We start from the raw sequence: 21,569 nt of genomic DNA on the forward strand, positions 1-21,569 counted from the left end.
CGGTTCCGGTAGAACTCATACAAAACATTGAAGACGGTCGCATGCCTGCGGCCCAGGAGGCGTCACGACGCATCACAAAGCAGGTGCAATAATGGGTACCATGATGGCACACCTCTCCTGCTGCGAGATGATGCTGCGCAAGTAGAAGCCAGCCTCCATCTTGAGCAGCCAAATGACTGGGCTTTCTGGCCAATATTCGGTTAATTCCGACGCTAAAAGAACGTAGGGCACCGTGGCCGTCATACCTTGTCGTCGCGCGATGGTGATAGGCGGGTCAGGGTTGGTTGGAATTTACTGTAACGTTATTTCATGATCCGGAGTCACCAATTTAGTGGTAAGGCGGAAAGAAGAATGATGCTGTTACATCGAATGACAAAAATCAAGTATTTTATTCCATGGCGCCAGCATAGACTTCACTGTCGTCGTTGAGTCGGCATATGCCAGCACGCGACAACTTTACTAATTGCCAACTCTACGTCTTGGTAGAAGCATCCAACAAAGTTATCATGATTGCTTGGTAGGCGTATAGGCCTGTACAACCTTCATGTTGGACGTTAAGCCTCAGGTGTCCTCCTAACTTCGTTGAGCCCCATTAAATGCTATTTAACACTCTCTAATTTATCGAACAGCACAGCTAGACTTGCCTCACTAGATAGAGTTCTAGCGTTAGAAGTAGCAAAGCTGAGATTCCAATGGCCACGGCGGCCTGTCCGGACCAGATATTCTCAGCACCCTCCGCTGCGTCACAGGTCTGACCGCCGCCTTGGACAGTTGCTTCGCTGGGAACTGAGGGCCAAGGGTGAATTGCTGCATTTATATGGAAGGTAGTGGCCAAGTAGGGCACCATAGTGGCCAATCCTGCTATATTGAGCGAGTGCATTACTGGCAAGTTGTCGCCAGCGAGGCCGCACCTCAAACTTTTTTTTTCTTTTAACAATTGCTTCATCACGCGTTTTAAGCAAATGTATAATTCGAAATGTTCCGGCATCGGCATCCGAAATGATCTTTGGTGGCCACTGCATGCTAGCCTGCTGCGATATCTTAAGGTGGGGGGAGAGAATTCTATGACAGATTCTTAGCACCGTGGAATACCAGCTAGATAGTTTGGTTCATATATTGCAGCTCTATTTACAATACCACCCCGCTGCGGTGTTCTAGGGGCTTAGGCACTCGGCTGGCCATCAAATCTCGGCTGAGGCGGCTGCATTTTCGATGGAGGCGAAAATGCTGTAGGCCCGTTTGCTCAGATTATGGTGCAAGTTAAAGAACTCTAGGTGGTGGAAATTTCCAAAGTTCTCCACTACGGCGTCTCTCATAATCATACGGTGGTTTTGGGATGTTAAACCCCACATATCAACCAAATCAATCTGTTTACAACACCATCGATTTTTCCGATTTCCGGCCCGTACTACAGTGATGTTGTGTTAGAATGCAAGTGGTATATTAGCTGCTTTAGGAGCACGTGGCTGTTGCGTAGAGAAGCCGGTTTCAATGCGGCGTCAGGGGGTGGAAACATGCTGTACCTTCCACGGGAAGCGCTCTCGCATAGTGATACACTGGGGCGGCACAGCTTCCACCACTGGCTCCCCCTATACTCTGCTGGGGTATCCTACTAGAAATTAAATTATTTCACTCGTCAGCCGACACACACACACTCACACACACACACACACACACGCACGCACACGCACGCACGCACACACACACAAAGAGAGAGAACTTCAGCTCTCGCACATTGATATGAATTTACATACACATAAGCAACAGGACGTGTTTTCTTAGATACCACGAAGTTCAATCACATTTATCAGGCGAGAAATGACACCCTTAGCTCAATTTTCACGTCCAATATGCGACGCTCATATTGCTATCACGCCTCTTTCTCTGGCTATGCTTTGGCTGTTAACGTACACCCGCGTTGAACGGCGCTATAGCTGCCAAACACCAAAACATACATTTGGCAAACACTCGTTTAATGATGCACAGTAAACATTTATTGACCCCTGTAAAGGCGCGTTTTACTTTCGTGTTATATGCCGATTCCCATGACGCAAGGGCCAACCATGACTTTTTAACGAATGATTGTAGTTTTTTTTTCATATTAAGTATTACACTTTTTTGCATATGTTCAGGCTTGTGTGTATTATAATTTGTCTTGTTGATCGATTTATGAGGTTTTACGTCCCAAAACCACCATATGATTATAAGAGACGCTGTAGTGGAGGGCTCCGGAAATTTCGGCCGCCTGGGGTTCTTTAACGTGCACCCAAATCTGAGTACACGGACCTACACCAATTCCGCCTCCATCGGAAATGCAGCCGCCACAGCCTGGATTTGATCGCGCGGCCTACGGGTCAGCAGCCGAGTACCTTAGCCACTAGACCACCGCGGCGGGATTCTAAAGTTTATAAACTCGGTAGCAGACGCTAGAAAATGGGTACTTTTCAGTGACTCACAGGCCGCATTAAGATCACTCTCCAGCACAAACAGGACAGTAATAAATGATAGTATGACATACGAAACTGTGAAAGAGCTCGCCAAAACAAAGAAGGCGCAACATGAGATCAAATTCCAATGGATACCTGGCCATTGCAACATTCCTGGAAACACAGCTGCCGATGAAGCAGCACGACAAGCACATTGTAAAGACGTTACTGTTTCTTTACCAATTTCGAAAAATTAATTGCGCAGTATTATAAAGAATACAACTTTCAGAATGAACAAAACTGCTTCGTTTGACCAAAGTACAAAGAGCTGTGATTTATATCACATCGATTGATTTATTGAATTCAAAATTACGCTGGCTTCAGATAGAAGTATGGAAACTAATTCATCGATTGAGATAGGCACCGCATACACAAAACATTTTTTTCACAGAATCGGCACAGCTGAAACTACCGAATGCGAATGTGGATTTATAGATGAAGACGTATGTCACCTTCTCATCGACTGTCCACATCATGTCACGCCGAGACGCCGTCTTAAGTCCGAACTGTTCGCATTGGACCGCAGACCATTTAGCACGAAAAAACTTCTGGGCCCGTGGCCAACTGGAGCTTTACAGTCCCACGCTTTAAAAGCATTAACACGTTTTTTACAAGACAGCGGGATTGCTGACAAGTATTAACAAAGAACAAACTTTCATTTGTAACACATGTACTTATTATGTACAGTATCATGTGACACCCTTCACGTGTGTGCTGTGAAATGAATGACGTGTCGACTATTATGTACATACGAGCGAATGCATCTTTATAAGGACCAGACGTGTGCTCTGCTGTTTTGTGCTGGTGGACCGAATATTAACGAGGGACATTTCCAGAGACTTCTTACATTGACTTTCGAACATTTACTTACCATTACGTTGTGATATGTGCGTATAAGTGTGTCTTTGCATATCTGTGCCCGAGTTTTCTATTTTCCATGCACTGCTTTGTATGTTTTGCTTCAAGATACGTGTTCAAGTTTCAATCAACGGCTAAGGAGTAGCCGGCGCCATAATGGTGCGCCAACATCTCCTTATATATCATATCAATAAAAAAGAAAAATAGACCACCGCGGCGGGGCATAATTTATCTTGTTTGCTAATAGTCTGAACACTGTTCCTGGAGCGTCCAATTATTATTAATATTGCTATTGTTATATTACTGTTAGCTAAATATAGAATTCTCAACCTTTTTTAATGTTTAATTTGTGGTGTTAGGGGCGTACTACATTGTTTACACTCATTGTACCTGTATTAACATTTCTCAAGGGGTCCCCAGGCACCTGCATAAATATGATAAAACAAATGGTGTAAGCAAAATTTTCCTTTGAAAGTAGAAAATGTGGGTGATTATAAGGTTAACCTATACCTCGTTGCTTCCTATCGAAATAGTCGTTAGCTGTACATGATTGGTGTAAACAGTCTTTGTCATGCACACAGCACCAGCTTGTTACGCGAGGCAACAAATGGAGCAAAAATGATCCACCACGTAATGACCTTTTATGCACGACTACGTAAAAATAGGAAAATAAACTACTTTCAGTACGGCATATTGTTTTCCATTGGTTTTTCAGATTTAAATTTTTTTTCTTTGTTCCACAAAATCGCCTGCTTTTTACATGACGTCATAAAGCCTGAGAGCATCTTTTTCTAAATTTAATTCAAGTAGGCTAGCTGCCAATCACAAAAACTCCGCCTGACTTGGTTTTCCCAGCGTGCAGCCAAGAGTGACCACTGTCGAAAGTGGGGGTGGGGGTGGTTCTCAGCACCCCCCCCCCCAACTTTTCTTAGTGGGGGTCTCGCTCCCCGCTTGCCCCTTCTCTGGCTGATTCATCTATGTTGGGGCCCACCATTTTCTTGGTGGGCCACTTTGATAAGGCAATTCCAACACGAATTACTCAGAGAGGTAGCTTTCAAAGGTATTCAGCATATTTCCTGACACTCCAAAAGATTGCAGGTCACGTAGAATGCCATAAGGCCATGTCGTGTCGTAAGCCTTCTCAAAGTAAAAAAAAAATACAGAAAGGCAATGTTGTTTATGAATGAAGGCATCCCTGACATAGCATTCGAATGCTACCAGTTGGTCATTTGTCGACCGGCCGAATCTGAATACAGCCTGACGACAATCAAGAAAGCCATTATATTCAAGGTAGTACATAAGGCGGTGGTTTACCATTTTTTCGAACACCTTTAAATGCACAAGTAGCTAGTCAGTACGATAGCCCTGTAACTAGCAGCAAGTCTTTCTTGTTCAAGGACGGGTATGATAATTGCCGCTTTCCAGGTCTTGGGTTGACGCCCAGAAGACCATACATTGTTAAATTAATGAGAATTACGTCGAACCTTTCTTCGTGTAGGCATTTCAGGATGCCGTAAGTAATCCTGTCTGAGCCTGGTGCTGAGCAGCTGCACTTTGCCAGTGCTGCCTTTAGTTCACCTATAATAAAGGGAGCATTGTACCCTCTTGCCGATGGCCTTTCATCATGAATAGGTTTACGTTCTTCGGCAAGCTTGTATCGCCTAAAGGAGTCTGTATAATGTGCTGAGCTGAAAATATACTCAAAGTGTTGGCCTAAGGCATCTGCCTGGTTTTCCAGTGTACCACCAGCAGTACTAACAAGGGGCACTGGATGAGTGATGTGCCCTTACAGTGCTCTTGCTCTGTTATACACCTTATGTGTGTCAGTGTAAGAGTTAACCAATGAGAGGAAGGATTGCCAGCGCTGTCGTTTAGACTCTCGTCGGACACGCCTACTATTTTCTTTTGCGCACTTAAAATTCACTAAGTTTTCGGCTATAGGATAGTTTTCAACAAAGCATTATTTTCATTTCCATGAGCATTTAACCAATTAGAAGGTACAACAACACTTGAAGGCGCCAGTCATACAAAAATATAACTACCCAAGGTTGGGCACCTACACAAAGTCAACCCTCGCCGCCAGAAAAAAAATTTGAAGTAAAAGGAAGATAGAAGTAGACAGAACAGATAAAAAGTGGGAGAAAAAGACAAAGACGACGGGAGAGAGAGAGAAGAAAAGGCGACTGCCGATATCCCCCTGAGTGGGTCAGCCCAGGGGTGCCGTCTACGTAAAGGCGGGGCCAAAGAGGTGTGTTGCCTCCACCGGGGCCTTGAAGGTCCAAGCACCCAGCGTCGGCTCAACCCCCAGGATTCCCCTTTTCCCGGACACGGCTAAGCCACGCACGGCGAAGCGTGGGAGGAGTTCGAAACCCCCCCCCCCCCCCCCCGTTGGCTCGGGTCCATGGTGTTGCCACACACCAAACGCCTGCTTGCGCAGACGCCCCTGCGGGGTTCCGAACAAGAAAGCTAGGGGCATGAACACTTTAGATGCCAGCTTACAATCGCTTACAATATGCGCATTCGGAAGTATCCGCTGATATCAAATCTGTCACACAGGCAACTCTCGAAATCGAGAGAGCCTTTATTTGGATCCAGCGCTGCTACTTGGTCACCTTGGACTGCGATTTGGCTTGATCTCGTGGCATTCGGCAGCGTTCGAATGTCACAGTACCGTTTGAATTTTGTCGGCATCATCGTATGAGTGATTGTCGTATAGTATAGCACCAATAATTATGCATGTTGATTGAAAAATATATCCCGAGTTGGTATCGAGATAAAGCACCCGTGGTCAATTTCGTTGGCGGTCATTAAAGGCGCGATCACGAGCTGCCGCTGAAACAGGAGGATAACGGCCTAATGGGTCCCAGCTCGAGCAAAACTATAGAATGAATGGTGTCTGCTAACGGCACGAGATTCGCGCGTTTTATATAGACAGTGTGCACGTGCACCGCACAGCGCCCCTTCGTCACTTCCAAAATGCGCCACCAACATGCCCGGGTACCTACTGACTACGTCACCTTCCGCTGCCATGTTGTATCCTCGTGCTTACACCCGTTCAGTTTTGCATCACGATGCAAGTTTGAGCAATTAACAGCTGCTGGTGAGGCAAGTTGATTTAGCAGACCACGAAGAGGGAGCAGGGCATCGGTGGGTTCTTTTCGGTGAAAGTTATTACCTATTGCATGAAATTAGAACGCACATTGCCATTTTCCGAAAAGCACCGGCGCGTTCGGCTGGCGCAGATAAACAAAAACGACTTGGAGAACCTCGGGGATATTAGCGTTTTCAGGTGTGACTTCATTACGGGTAACCAAGCACGTACCTGCAAACAGAGATAGCTTACCGTGACTGCACATACAAAATTGTCCGTGACCACTGCGTGCACAATCAGCGTGTCAGGGGGGCGGTTAAAATCGTGAAGGCGATCGTGGGGATTTGGGCATTGCATTGAAACAAACTGTGAAAATGGATGTGAAGCAATCAATATTCATTCACTCGCGGTTTGAGGTATAGCCAATCGGTTTCAGTTGAAACTCAGTTTTTTTTCTGATTGCTCGATTTATCCCCTAAAACGGTCTCCATCATTTTCAGGGACTCCACTGTACATTAGCGAAAAATAAAAGAAGTAAAATACCAGGTAAAAATCTGTCAGAACATACGCGAAAAAAAAAAGTGACCGCCATTACTATGGCACGCACCACGCGAACTAGTACCTCGCATAACATTAAATGCAAAGCATTTCTTAGCGAACTTCGGTGAGTTTGACCGTATCTATCTATCTATCTATCTATATATATATATATATCTATCTATCTATCTATATATATCTATCTATATATCTATCTATCTATCTATCTATCTATCTATCTATCTATCTATCTATATATATATATATATATATATATATATATATATATATATATATATATATATATATATATATATATATATATATATATATATATATATATATATATATCCACCTACGACATTTAGTTCTCCTGGCCGTTTGGATAATGCGATCTATACCAAACTTGGTATGGCATAACATGGGTGTATGACGAGCATAAGTGACTAGCCATAACATGAAAACATGAAATGCCTGTCACGAATGTCATAATTTACGTGTCTCGGTCTTGCTGCTCTTGCTGTGGTATTGTTCACATGGCATGTAGCAAACCTGGTACTGTATGACACGACTGCATGGCGAACATAAGTGACAGGCCTTCACGTGGAAATCATGACATGCGTGCCCTGTAAGAACGCGACTACATGCCACACTGAGGATGCACTCGCGGTCATTTTGCTAGCTTGATCGATATGTGGGGTTTAGCGTCCCAAAACCAGCATGCGATTATGAGAAAGGCAGTAGTGGTGGGCTCCGGAAATTTCGACCACCTGGGGTTCTTTAACGTGCACCCAAATCTGAGCACACGGTCCTACAACATTTCCGCCTCCATCGGAAATGCAGCCGCCGCAGCTGGGATTCGATCCCTCGACCTGCGGGTTAGCAGGTCGCGGTCTAGTGGCTAAGTACCTTATAGCCACTACACCACAACGGCGGAGCAGTTTCGCTAGCATCACATACACCAAACTTGGTATTACGTGACGTGAGTGAATGATAAACGTATATGACTGCTGCGAACATGATAATCATAACATGCGTGTCATGTAAGAGCACGGCTACGTGCTACGCTCATGATGCGATCGCGGCAGTTTCACTAGCTTGACATATACCAAGTTCAGTATAACGTGACGTGAGTGGATGACGAAGATAAATGGCACGTCCAAACGTGATAGTCATGACACGCATGTAATGTAAAATATGGCTACATTCTACGCTCATAGAGCGGTCGCGGCCATTTCGCTAGCTTCACATATACCAAATTTGGTATTATGTGACGTGAATGAACAACAAGCACAAACGCCAGACGCAAACATGATAATCATGTAATGGAAGTCAGATACGACCCAACTTATATCCGCTTGATAACGTTGCACTGATTTTAAATTGACAATTCAGCTTCCTGATTCGTGGTTCGCATATCATCGATTTTCACTGTACGTGAGATTTACCAATTTTTTTTTCCTATGCTGTTTCCACAAATTCTAATCAATGACGCTCAACATCAGCACTGTTTGAAACACTTGGGGAGCCGCGCTGCTAGATTGGTGGCGTGGGTCGCAACAATATATAATATTGTTGCGCATGCCTGGGAAGAAAACTAAGATGGGTGAACATGTTGGCTGCCCCAAGGTATCTTTAAAACACGCACTCATGACCGAAATGGTTGCCCCCGTATCCACCAAAGCCATCACAGGCACATCGTCAACAAAAACACGTACTTTGTTCTTGAGCATCAACACAGGAGGTATTTCTGATATTAGCACGTCTCCGGCGACCTCCTGCGTCATGCGTAACAATATTATTGTTATTGATATAAAGATATATCTTGTAAACTTGCCTATAGCTATGCATGATTACTCGTTTTCAATGGGAGCTGTGGCGCTTTTGCGCAGCAGTTCCCATCGAATTCACTCATCCACTCTTAAAATTGTGGCTCAAGAAACTTTGGGCTTTCACTTGTTCTTGAGCTACGCTATTTGTATTGAAAGCGAGATAACGGGCCCTCGTAGGTCGTGGCGGGAAGCCGGTGTAGGCGGAGGCTGGTATACGTGTTTCACATCTTGATTTTTCTGGTCTTGTATTGGGTGGGCAAACGAGGCCTTCTTGATCCGATTAGCTTATTGAAGTACGACAACAACAAAAAAACACACGGCTTCTCTTTCAACATCGCGCGCAGCAATACATGACGAGCCCTCAACAAACTGTACGCGAACTCCTGTGGTGGTAGTGGTTAGAAATAAGAGAAAAAAGGCACCTAATTTCTGTCTGCCTTCAGGCGACACGGCGCAGTGCCTAATGAACTCCTGTAGGTATCCAGGGAGGTACCCGGGCATGGCGGGAGAGGGCGACGAGGGCGGAAGTGACATCACATGAACATGAACGTCGCAGAAGCGAGGCAGCACAGTGAGCTGAGCACGGCTGTCGTGTTCACCGATTAACGACGCGCTGCTTAAACACATAAGTAGTCTTATACAGCCTTTTCTCAGTTGTTCTTTTCGCGCAGACATGTCGTGGTGGCGGCGAGGTACCTATCAAGTACGGAAACACAGAAGCAACCACGTCGCTGTTCAGTCGCACACACTTCATGGTCGATCCCAGCGACTGCATGAGAGGCTGGCTTCGTACGTAGTCGCTGTCACGGTAGTGCTTGGAGCAAGGCACACTTCACCTTGAAGTTATGAAGCTTTTTTTTTTCAACTGCAGCGGCCTATTTTGTGACCATGTTGTGAACCCGAAGAGACTTGTGAATAGCGACCTAGTCGCGACCGAAAGGGCTGTGGCACGCAGCCTTATGCTGTATAGCAATTCCGCATTGCATATACACTTCAACCCCGTGCAAACGCTACTAGTAAATAGCGGATGGCAAAATCTCAATCGTAAGAGAGAAGTAAATCCCCACGAAACGGCAGAACTGATGCTTCGTTAGGCAGCAGAACGCACCATAAACACGGCGCAATCGCGAAAGCAACGACACCTCCCCACGAGTCCCTCCCCTCCCTACCGCGGGTACCGGGGAGTTCCTTCGGTCAAAGTTTGTTTCGTTGTTTAATCGAACTCGAACATCGCAAAAAAAGAACAAAAAAAACTTTGTAGGTATGTTGTGAGAGGTCACAGATGCCGAGTTTGCGATAAATTCACGAGAGCGAAATCGCTTCAGCGTCACTGTAAAGAACCACAAGTAGTTTTATTTCCGGAAATGGTGTGGATGCTAACACCCCCTGCAAAGTTGCTTGCGCCTCGTGGCGCATGTGTCTCGCGTAGAGGCCACACTCAGGAGTCCCAACTGTTGAGCGGTAGGTGGCGTTGTGGTCGCGAGTACCACCATCATCATCATGGTTAGAATCGTAGCGCCGGCAGGTACGCGTGGCGGCCCATTAGAGAGTTGCGGGTCTCTATTGCGGGTGGAACGAACGCTTGTCTCTAGCGGTGGGTCTGCGGTGTACGGCAACGCAGGCCGTCTGCCGTGTGCCCTCCTGGTGAGTCAAGCGTTGCTGAAGCCGCCTTGTGTGTGTTCTTGTGTTTGTGATGTTTTTTTTAGTGATGTGTAATATTGTGTAAGGTTGTTTAGCGTGCTGATCACAATTGATATAATTTTTTTGGCAGGTCATATCATCGTTTTAAAATAGTTAAATAAATATATGTTGTTTGGTTCGTTTTGACCACGTCTGCTGAGTCCGTTCACTCCAAGGGCGTGGCGTTCTTCACTTCGAGACTCCACAAAGTAAAAAAAAAAACACCCTTTGCCGCAGGTTTGACGCAGACTCGCAAAATTTTCAGGAAATGCAGCAAGATGCAGCAGCGATGGAACTTTGACGCATCACTGAATTGGCCGGCCGTGACCTATCCGCACCAACTTGGAAGAGACGGGGACGTGTCCTCCGACCAGACAAACAATCCCCCGTAGCGGCTAAAAAAACTGATTTTCGTTTAGCGCCGGCTTGCAACAACAAAAACCAAATGGAAAACTGTTGGCGGCCTTGCTATGCCTCGGCAGTTTTTTTTTTTTTTTTTTTGATGCGAAGCATTTCTTAGCGAACACCGATGACTCTGAGCATATTTACCTATATCTAGCCGCCTACGACATTTAGCTCTCTTGGCCGTTTCAATAATGGTATTGATACCAAACTTGGTATGGCATAACATGACTGTATGAAATACATATTTGACTAGTCATAACATGAAAATCATGACATGTATGCAATGAATGACATTTCATGGTCCTGCAGCTTTTGCGGTGGTTTCGTTCACTTGGCATGTTGCAAAACTGGTATAATATGGTATGACGTGATTGCATGTCGAACACAAGCGACAGACCCTAACATGAAATATATGACATGCGTGTCATGTAACATGACTACATTCTACGTTCATGATGCGCTCGCGGCTGTTTCGCTAGAGTCAAATATAACGAATTTGGTATTACGGGACGTGAATGAATGACAAAAGTATGTGACTGGTGTAAACATGATAAACATGATATGCATGTCATGTAACAACATGACTACATGCTACACTCAGGATGCGCTCGCGGCTGTTTCGCTAGCTTCATATGTACGAAACTCGGTATTACGTGACGCGAACGGACGACATAGGTAAATGACACATCCAAGCATGATACTCATGACATGCGCGTCATGTACCAACATGACTACATGCCACACTCATGATGCGCTCGTGGTAGTTTCGCTAGTTTCACATATGCCAAATGTGGTATTACGGTATGTGAATGGATGACGAAGGTATGTGACTGGCGCAAACATGACAATCATGAGATGCGTGTCATGTGAGAACATGACTACATGCCACAGTCAAGGCGCCAATACATGTCGACATGACGTGGTGCGCGTGCTCGCCGGCGTTCATTTTGTCGCGTCACACCAGCGTTGCCACGCTAGGCGCCGGTCCTGCCATATACTCGCAGGCGCGCGCAGCGCTGCGTTGCTTTACTGCATGTGCGTTTCAGTGTGTCTTGCGTCCCTCCATCAAGAAAAGAGAGAGACGCAGTGTTGTCTGGGTAACGCATCTGCATAGAGTAATGTTACTCCAGGGCATCGGCGCGAAATACAGCATGTCGCATTTCGTGCCGATCGCCATCGGGTCGCGCAGACACATGCTGGTCGTGCCATGGCGTCAGAGTGCTCGCCTTTTGCTAACGTAGCGTCGATGTGCCCAGCGTGCGCGCGCGTCAACGCTACATTGGAGTATATTGGGCATTTCATGATGCGCTCGTGGCCGTTTCGCTAGCTCCACATATACCAAATTTGGCGTTACGTGATGTCAATGGATGATGAAGGTATATGATTGGTGCAAACATGATAATCCTGACACGCGTGTTGTAAGAACGTGACAACATATCGCGCTCATAGCGTGCTCGCGGCCGTTTCGCTAGCTCCACATATACTAAATTTAGTATCACGTGACGTAAATAGACGACGAATGTAAACGACACATCGAAACATGATAATCATGACACGGAAGTTAAATGTACGGCATTATTTACCTCCGTAACGTTGTGCTGATTTTGAAGTGACATATCAACATATCTCGTTGATGCTTCGTATATCATCGATTCCCACTGTACGTGGGATCTGCCTTTTTTTTCTTTTTTTTTCTTACAAGTGTTCTGCGAAAAGCAGCAGCGACCGTCCCTTCAAATCACCGGAGCGGACAAGTTTCCATCCCTGCTCGCCTCCTCCGTGTGGGTGCGTCACGTGGAGTAGCGTGACACGCACTTTAAAATCGACTTTAATTATTTTTTTTTACGCTGGAGGCAGCACTTACTAGCGACGAGCTGGCCGACCAGCTTTGGGCCGTCCCGCAAGCCGAAGATGCCGCCCGGGTCCTAGGAATTCATGCGGTCACCTGAGGCACCACTATCAGAATCAACAGAGGGTGGGAAGGGACAGAGGTTAATCCCCTCTTTCCCCACCTCGCCTGGAGGAAACTGCCGGACTTCAAATAAAGTTTGTTCATTCATTCTAATACCCGTTCATATTTTGTAGACGATGCGCATGAGTCTACACAAATATATTCGACAAGTTATTCCGCCTGTAATAATTTGTGTGATCCCTCCATTAAGAAACAAATATACGCAAAGCACGCACGCATATCCCAACACGAAATTAAATAAATCTTGTTGCCGATGAATTGGTGTCACACAGAAAGCACATACTTTTTATAACAATCTTGTGACACAGTGACACGAGCTTGGATGTTCGTTTCTGAAGGATGACATTAAAGGGTCTGTCAACGCGCTCCATCTTTTTCTTTTTACATCCCCCAAACGATCTCGGTATTACGTAAAGTAGACCACAGCGATCACAATTTCTGAATATTGCAGAGCTGCGCGTCACGCAGAGCCTCCATTTCGAAAAAATATAGTACAGTGGAAATCGATGATATGCGGAGCACGAATGAGAAAGAATAATTTATCACTTTAAAATCAGCACAATGTTACGAGGTGGAGGTGAATAATGTCTTACATGACTTACGTGTCATGATTATCATGTTCGGATGTCTAGTTTATTTTCGTCGTCTATTCGCGTCACGCGATACAAAATTTAGTGTATGTGGAGCTAGCGAAACGGCCGCCAGCACGCTATATGAGCGTGGTATGTTGTCGGCTTGTCAGGATTATCATGTTTGCACCAGTCATATATTTTCGTCATCCATTGACGTCACGTAACACCAAATTTGGTATATGTGGACCTAGCAAAACGGCCGCGAGCCCATCAAGAAGGGCCCAATATACTCCGATGTAGCGTTGACGCGCGCGCACGCTAGGTACAGTGACGGTATACGTTAGCGAAACGCGAGTATTTTATATAGTTTCACGCCAGGCGCAACCAGCGTCCGTCGGCGCGGTCCGATGGCAACCGGCGCGAAATGCGACGTCATTTCGCGCTGATGCGTTACCCAGACAACACTGCGTCTCCCTCCTTTCATGACGGAGGGACGCAGAACGCGCTGAAACGCGCATGCGTCACTCCCTCTACTCCCTATTCTCGTAGGCGAGTATAGGGAGTTTTACAATACCGTTTGCAAGCGCTGCGGGTGTTGCGAGCGCCATATGAGTTTTAGAATAGCGTTTGCCCTGCTGCGATCCGCAACGCACGATCGCAGCGACACTGTAGCCTTGAAACCAGCGCTTGCGTGCCACAAGCGGGCCGCCATCACCGCCCGTAGCCTCGAAACCAGCGTTTGCGGGCCACATGCGGGCCGCCATTACCGCACGCAACGCCGACTCGCGTCCGAACGCCGACTCGCGTTACGAGGCATGCGCAGTGGCAGCAACCGCACCGCAAGGGCTCGTGGTGCGCTATTCTAAAACTCCCTTATATGGCAGGACCGGCGCCCGGCGTGGCAACGCCGTCATGACGCGATGAAATTGAACGCCGGTGAGCACGTGCCCCGCGTCACATCGAAATGTATTGGCGCGTTGACTGTGACGTGTAGTCATGTTCTCACATGACACGCATCTCATGATTATCATGTATGCACCAGTCACATACCTTCGTCATCCATTGACGTCACGTAACACCGAGTTTGGTACATGTGAAGCTGCCGAAACGGCCGCGAGCACATCATGAGCGTAGCATGTAGTCACGTTGTTGCATTACACGCATCTCATGTTTATCATGTTTGCACCAGTATCATACTTTCGTCATTCATGCAAGTCCCGTAATACCAAATTTGGTATATGTGACGCTAGTGACGAGCGCATCATGAGCGTGGCATGTAGTCATGTTGTTACATACTACGCATGTCATGATTTTTATGTTAGCGTCTTTCGCTTGTGTTCGCCTTGCAATCATGCCATACCATACCAGCTTTGCAACATGCCGTGTGAACAAAACCATCGCAAGAGCTGCAGGACCATGACATGTAAATCATGACAGTCATGACAGGCGTGTCATGATTTTCATGGTATGACTAGTCAAATATGTTCTTTATACTCATGTTATACAATACTGATATTGGCATCGATACCATTATCGAAACGGCCAGGAGAGCTTAAAGTCGTAAGTGGCTAGATAGATAGATACGCTTAATGTCGCCGAAGTTTGCTAAGAAATGCTTCGCATTTAAAAACTATCCCCGCGCTCCTTGCCTTAGCCCACCAATGCTTCTTACACGTGCAGTCAACTCGGCGATCGACGACGTGACGCAGCACACAGCTCTTCGATTGGTCTAAACCAGGTTTCAACAAACATGGCGATAGCTATATCGCGAGAACAGAACGACAGCACAGAGACAAGAAGGACACGAAGGACACTAGCGCTCGTGTCCTTCTTGTCTCTGTGTCGTCGTTTTGTTCTGTTCAGGACTTTTTTAAGGCATTGACAAGGCAGAGGTTAGCAATGCCCCGCTTGACCAATTTTGTCTTGTCAATGCCTTAAAGAAGTCCTGCCCCCACATGGTACACCACAGCTTTGCTCTACAAGTGGAGCGGCTTACCAAAGCTGGTTACCCCGCGCATGTTCTCGTTTCGGTGGCGGAAAAGCTTGTCACTGTCTTGAAGCGGGGCGACAAACCGCATAAGCGAAACAGTGTCAAAAAGAGCCGGCCTGTCGTACTGCCTTACGTGCACGACGTCTCACACAGGCTAAAAAAGATTGCTCGAGACGCAAACGTTCTTGTGTTTTTTTTTCTGCACCGGAAAAATTGCAGAGGCTTTGCAAACGGGTCAATGCACCTCTTGCAAATTCTGCCTCGTGCTCTGTCGCGCACAGGACACGCCACGTCCCATGCGCAGTGGGAGTCGTATACTTGATTCCACCGACGTGTGGGTGCATCTATGTCGGGCAAACCGGCAGGTGCACAAATGACCGCCCCTGAGAACACCAAAACAATGTGCACAATGTGGTACAAGGGCATCTTGGCATTCATTGCCGAGATTGTGGGTGCACCCCTCTCTTTGATCAGTGTTCAATATTGGCGAGGCACAGGAACCAGCTTACCCGAGAAATTATCGAAGCCGAAAAAATGCACTTGCTAGGAGATAAATGTGTGAGCACATCATCGGTTGCTTTATCACAGGCTGAACGTGATTACCTGGCTGGGCTTTGAGGCAAGAGAGGACCCGTCACACGTGTTTTGTTACTGATGTGTAGATTAGGCTTGCATTTTACCTTCATGCTCTGTTATCATCCTTTTTAGCAGTATATATTCTTGCCACTCTGTGAAATAAAGTTGGTTGGAAGTCAGCGCTCTTTCTGTCTACCCTGTCCTTTTTCCTTTGTTCGCGCGCTGAAACATCTTGCAAATATGACTTGTTCAAAATAGTTAAGCTACGAGCTTCACAGTGACAGCTTCAAAAAGCTTGTTTCTCGCTTGAAAAAAAAAGATGTCGCACTGGGCTGCGCTCAACATGGTCCGAGCCTCACTAATCAAGTAAACAAGTTTTTTCTGCTCATCCATTTGCGTTTTTACACAAAGGTACTCCGAAAGGAGCGAGCATCTTCCTGTGAAAAGAGGAAGTACCTGAAGCTCAGGCGCATAACCTAGGCTTGCAGCCCAATGTCCTGTGGCGCGCTTGTGAACTATAAAACATTCTTTTTGGGGGGGGGGGGGATAAAAAAGGACGTGCGACAAATTATTAAGAACGAATTTTCGTAAACAATTAGTGAGCCACTACTCGGAAATGCGTTGTATGACCTGTGTGCAAAAAATAAAAGGTTTTCGTCCAGATAACACTGGTGATTCTCGTCTCTGAGTATGACGTTTTGAATGATGGGGCTTTGATGATATGATGGCATGTGGGGTTTAACGTCCCAAAACCACCATATGATTATGAGAGACGCCGTAGTAGAGGGCTCCGAAAATTTCGACCACCTGGGGTTCTTTAACGTGCGCCCAAATCTGAACACTCGGGCCTACAACATTTCGGCCTCCATCGAAAAATTATAGGGCTTTATTTACAGATTAGTGCTTGAGGAAATGATGGTTCGCCGTGGAAATTGTTGCAAGCAACGGCTCACAATTGAGTTCATCGTCCCACTCTTCTACCACTTCACATTGATAAAATGTTTCAGTGCCATCACGCACTCAATTTCGGCATCCTCGACCTGACGATATTTCAGTTCAGTCGCGCACTTGCGTAGGCATCCAGTTTTCCAGAAGCTAATTAACATATTTTCTATGTCGCCATTTGAAGCCATGCACGAGCAAAAAATATTTTAATTGTTTCACATTGCCCGCGCGCGTGGTTGATTGCTGTCTCTGCGTAGCACATCGCCACCCTGGGTGACGTGCGAACGTATGCCAGCGCCATCTGGCGGTTTCCTCCCAAGGCGTTGCGCGCTAGCCAGCGCGTTCATCAATTTTCCATTCTAGCCACTGAACCACAGCTAAGACATTGCTACTCCATCACACGAGTTGCGAAACTCCCCGTAGGCTCCATGCATTGAAATCAGGAGGCTTCACTGACTAAGAATTTGGGAGTGAACAGATGTTCGCGCCACCTGTTGAGCAGCATATCTACTATTAGGCAGATTATTTGTGTTTTGTGTTGTTGTTTCCAGATGACGCGACAGCCTGTTCTAAAATAATTGAACTCCAACAAAATTGGGCCACCTTCATGTCCGAGTCTTAAACTAGTTTGCTGCAAAACGAGCGACTGGGTGGCGGAGAAGCATCGGCGCCGGGTAAACAGTAAACAACCAGGCATCACAGCAAGCGGAAGTGCCTTGCGACTGATCAAGTTCGCCGATGACGTCAATCGCGGACGTCTTGTCACATTGCCGAAGTGGGCGGAGTCACGACTATGGGCCCCGCCTTCCCCTCTCTTTAGGAGAAGGGTAGCGAGGCCGCGCGAAAACTTGAAATCAGCTGGACGCGATGTTCTAGCCCCTGTAACTTCCTAATATAACACGTATTCACAAAATTCTTGCGGCAGCACGTTCACGAAGTAAAAGTGCGCATATTTCTCTTTACAACAACTTTTGGACCTTGGGGCTGTTTACTGGCCCTTTAACACCAACAAAACGCTGGTGAGAAGGCAATTATTGCAAGCGAAAGTTAGTTATCCATTCTTACGAAGGAAGAACTTGCCGAGATTATTAATAATAACATGCGCTTTCTTACAACCCGAAACCATGACATCACTATGAGACGCCGTAGTGGAGGGCTCCGAAAATATTTAGTCTGATGTTTGACTTGCGTCTTCGTGAAAATTACGTCACACCAGATGGCTAATTGACCGCTTGCAGAAGTCTGCGAGGCGGCTTTTCTGCAAGGTTGTTTCCAAGAACAACAACAAAAAATGATAAAAACGTACCCAGCCTTCTTTTCTCACTCGATCTGCTTTGACCAAACCTTTTCCAGTGAAGGCACGCGAGTGTGACTACAACCTTTTCCTGCGACAATTACTGTGCGACCAACCCTCAGATCGCGTGGAGGACGAGGCCCCTGTGGCTCGTAAAGAATTCCTTCACTGGAAAAGGATTTTGTGGGTCGGACAAGCACCCTCGGCGGCCGCTTGTCGACAGAGACGAAATACAAAGGCCACGCGTGTGGTTACGTGAAAGCATTTTCGAATGTTACGAAAACATGGCTAATACCCTACCCCTCTCCCAATTCCAGCGACAGTACTCGCTCTCTGCATTTCGCACTGCGCCATGCTCCCGACCGGGTTGCAGAAATTAGGTGCATTTTCTCATCTTCTAACCGCTACCCCCATTTCGTGCCGACCAGTTGTGTCCCCGCGATTTCCGACGACAGCGCAGCTCTGAACGACTGGCTCGTCCTACGCCATATCCTGCCGCTGACAAGAGCTACGCCATCATTGGAGATCGCGAGCGCACAACCGGTTGGCATAGAATCCAGCATTCCTTTCTTTTTAAAAATCAATTCCCCCGACAAGAGTTCTCGCTGAGTGGTGCCCCGTCCTCGGACTCCTGCGACCGTGTCCATCTTTCCTATCTTCTCCTTGCTTCTGGGTGTCGCTGTCCCTGCACCACGCTCTCTCCTTCCTCCTCCCTGTCTATACTTTTAATCCCTTGATCCTTAGCCCCATCCCTCGTGAGCGACTACTGTGGAGGTGTCGCACTAAGATGCAGACAGTTACGGAGCTCACTTTTATCTTCTTTTCTCTTTTAAGAAGCACATAAGTGCGTCCACCGAACATGCTGCGCAGCCAACCGCGAGGTGGTTCAACCCCACAGATCTTTCCTGTCTCCGTTCTCATTTTTCTTCAGCTTGCGCGCGAAGTCGAGCTTTCATCACTACAGGAATTTTTAAAGAATGAGAAGGAACATGACAAGGATTCGGCGGTGAAACCTTCCACACAGCCAGACAAGAGGAGCGGCACGCGCGCACAGTGACGCTTGCTTCAAGGTGCGTGTGCGTGTGTGTGTGTGTCACATGAGATGTGAGGTGTGCACCTGCGCGCGCAGGTGCACACACACACACAAGACTGCACCTGCGCGCTCTTCTTTGCAGTCTAGCCCGGCCATGAAAAGAGAAGCGTAATGCCGAAACATGCCAGCACGTTTTTTTTTTTATTAGGCACACAGTAACGACCCTCTCCCCGTCTTCGAGATCAATCCAAAGCCCCCATACGATGCGCCGCGCAGTGAAATCATGGATTTCGCATGCACAAAATTGTATGTTACGAGCATTAATACAACAATCTCGCCTGCACATATACAACGACCAGTGTCAGCCTGTCCTGCCTTTCATTTCCCGACGCCGAACACCTCTAAATGCGAAACGCGACTATTCGAGATGGCCAAAAGGCGAGAGACAACAAACTGAAAAACAATATTGACGAGCATCCGACTTTCAGATGCACACCCGTTTCCTCGTCGTTTTCTGCAGCCGAACAAAGTGGTGTGCAATTAGTTCAACGAAGGCATTTCACCATTTGCAGAAATCTGCAAGGTGGCTAACTTGCAAAGTTGTTTTTCAACCGAAAGGTCTCGTTCACGCCTGCTTTGCTCACTTATTGTGTTTCTGCCTCCCCCCCCCCCCCCCCCCACCTCGCTCTCCTCTTTACGAGCGGCAGGGCCCTCGTCCACCACGCTATCTGAGGGTTCGTCGCGCAGTAATGGACAGTTTGCAAAAATCTCCAAGGTGGCTTCTCTGTAGGGCTTCGTTTTTCAACGAAAAACTCTCGTTCGCAGACTGCTTTTCTCGCTCATTGTGCTTGTACCTCTCCGAATTCTAGTGAAGGCACGCGAGTACAAGAAAAAGCCCGGCGCTGCTGAGCTGTGCTACCACGAGAGCTGACGTAGATAGTGCATTTTTCTTTTCCTTCTACCACGCATTCAACAAAGCGTTTTTTCAAGAAAACGTACCCTCAGCCATTGCATGGTGGACTACATAGGACCTGTCCTTCGTGAGGAAGGGGGGAAAGGCAAGAACACAGCGAACGTGAAGAGCAGTCTATGAACGAGAGGTTGGGAATGAAACCTTACAGGAAAGCCACCTTCCTAAATTTTGCAAACTGTTCAGTGTGGCGGGAAAACGTCGTTTTGTCACACTCGCGTGCCTTCGCTGTAAAAGGATATGTAAAAGCACAGCGAACGAGAAAAGCAATCTTTGGACGTTTTTTTTTTTTCCTTTTTTGGAAAGCAACCTCGCAAAAAGAAAGCCACCTTGCAGAGTTCTGCTATTGGTCAATTAGCCTCTCTTGTGTGACATAATTTTCACGAAGAAGCAAGTCAAACATAACACTGTCAATATTTTCGGATGCTCTCTACCGGGCTGCAGAAATTAGGTGTCTTTTTCCTCTTCTAGCCGCTACCACGGCCTCTGGATGGAAGAGCTCACGTGCGCTGTTTCATGCAGCAGGCGTGCCACTACCACCTATTTTTGGAGCCATCCACTACGGCGTTTCCTACTGATATCAAGGTTTCGGAATCAGCGGATACTATTATTCTCAGCGCGTTCTTGCTTGGTGTGCATAGGTGAAACGGCCAGCCTTCGTGGCGCGCACCATCGCCAGAGGAGAAATAAATTCGGCAAGAGTTTATGCGGCAGCGACTGCGCGAGCAGTGCGACATCGAAAGCTGCGATAAAAATGAGCGTCGATGAAGTAACTTGTGCAAGCGTGTTCCCTCTTGCCGGCGCAAATGTACGAGCAGAGCAAAAAAGCCATCATAGACATACCGGAAGACAATTCGCTTAAAACCGTCGTGTAACGTCACTCCTGTAATGACAATACGGAACCACCCACCGCATCGAGCACTAACTGAATGACGTCATCCAATCTGCATGGACGCTTATCGAGGTAGAACGTCGATAGGCTTATCGAGCATGCACGCTCTCTCAAGATGATAGTCCGTGCAGGTGTACTCTTCTTAGTTTGATTCTAACAAGTGACTGGCGGCAGCATCGAGGTGTCGTTTTAGGAGCGACCCTAACACCATCCCTTTTAGACGCCCCAAATGCGTTACGCATAGGACCCATAATTAATCGGCGGCCGCTGTTATCACTTGAAAAAGCTGTTGCAGTTGTTAAATTGATGCAGCATAGGCGACGTCAATGTCTCGTTGAAAGCCTCACCTCGAAGAGCGATCGAAGAAGGGAGCAAGGCGCTCCCAGTCGAAGTCTCGTTTTCGGCCGCCATTGTCGTCCGGTGGGCCGCAGCTCAT

General features: G+C 47.0%; 1 protein-coding gene across 1 annotated transcript in view; it reads right to left on the reverse strand.

Moving 5' to 3' along the window:
- LOC119183907 (uncharacterized) overlaps positions 1–21,569 on the reverse strand; it is a 73,305-nt gene extending 51,736 nt beyond the window's left edge. Inside the window, exon 1 of the mRNA XM_075874500.1 lies at positions 21,481–21,569. Within this exon, the coding sequence (XP_075730615.1) occupies positions 21,481–21,569 (89 nt within the window). The remainder of the gene's footprint in view (positions 1–21,480) is intronic.

The sequence above is a fragment of the Rhipicephalus microplus genome, chromosome 9 (assembly GCF_043290135.1).
Source record: "Rhipicephalus microplus isolate Deutch F79 chromosome 9, USDA_Rmic, whole genome shotgun sequence".
NCBI classification, from domain to species: Eukaryota; Metazoa; Arthropoda; class Arachnida; order Ixodida; family Ixodidae; genus Rhipicephalus; species Rhipicephalus microplus.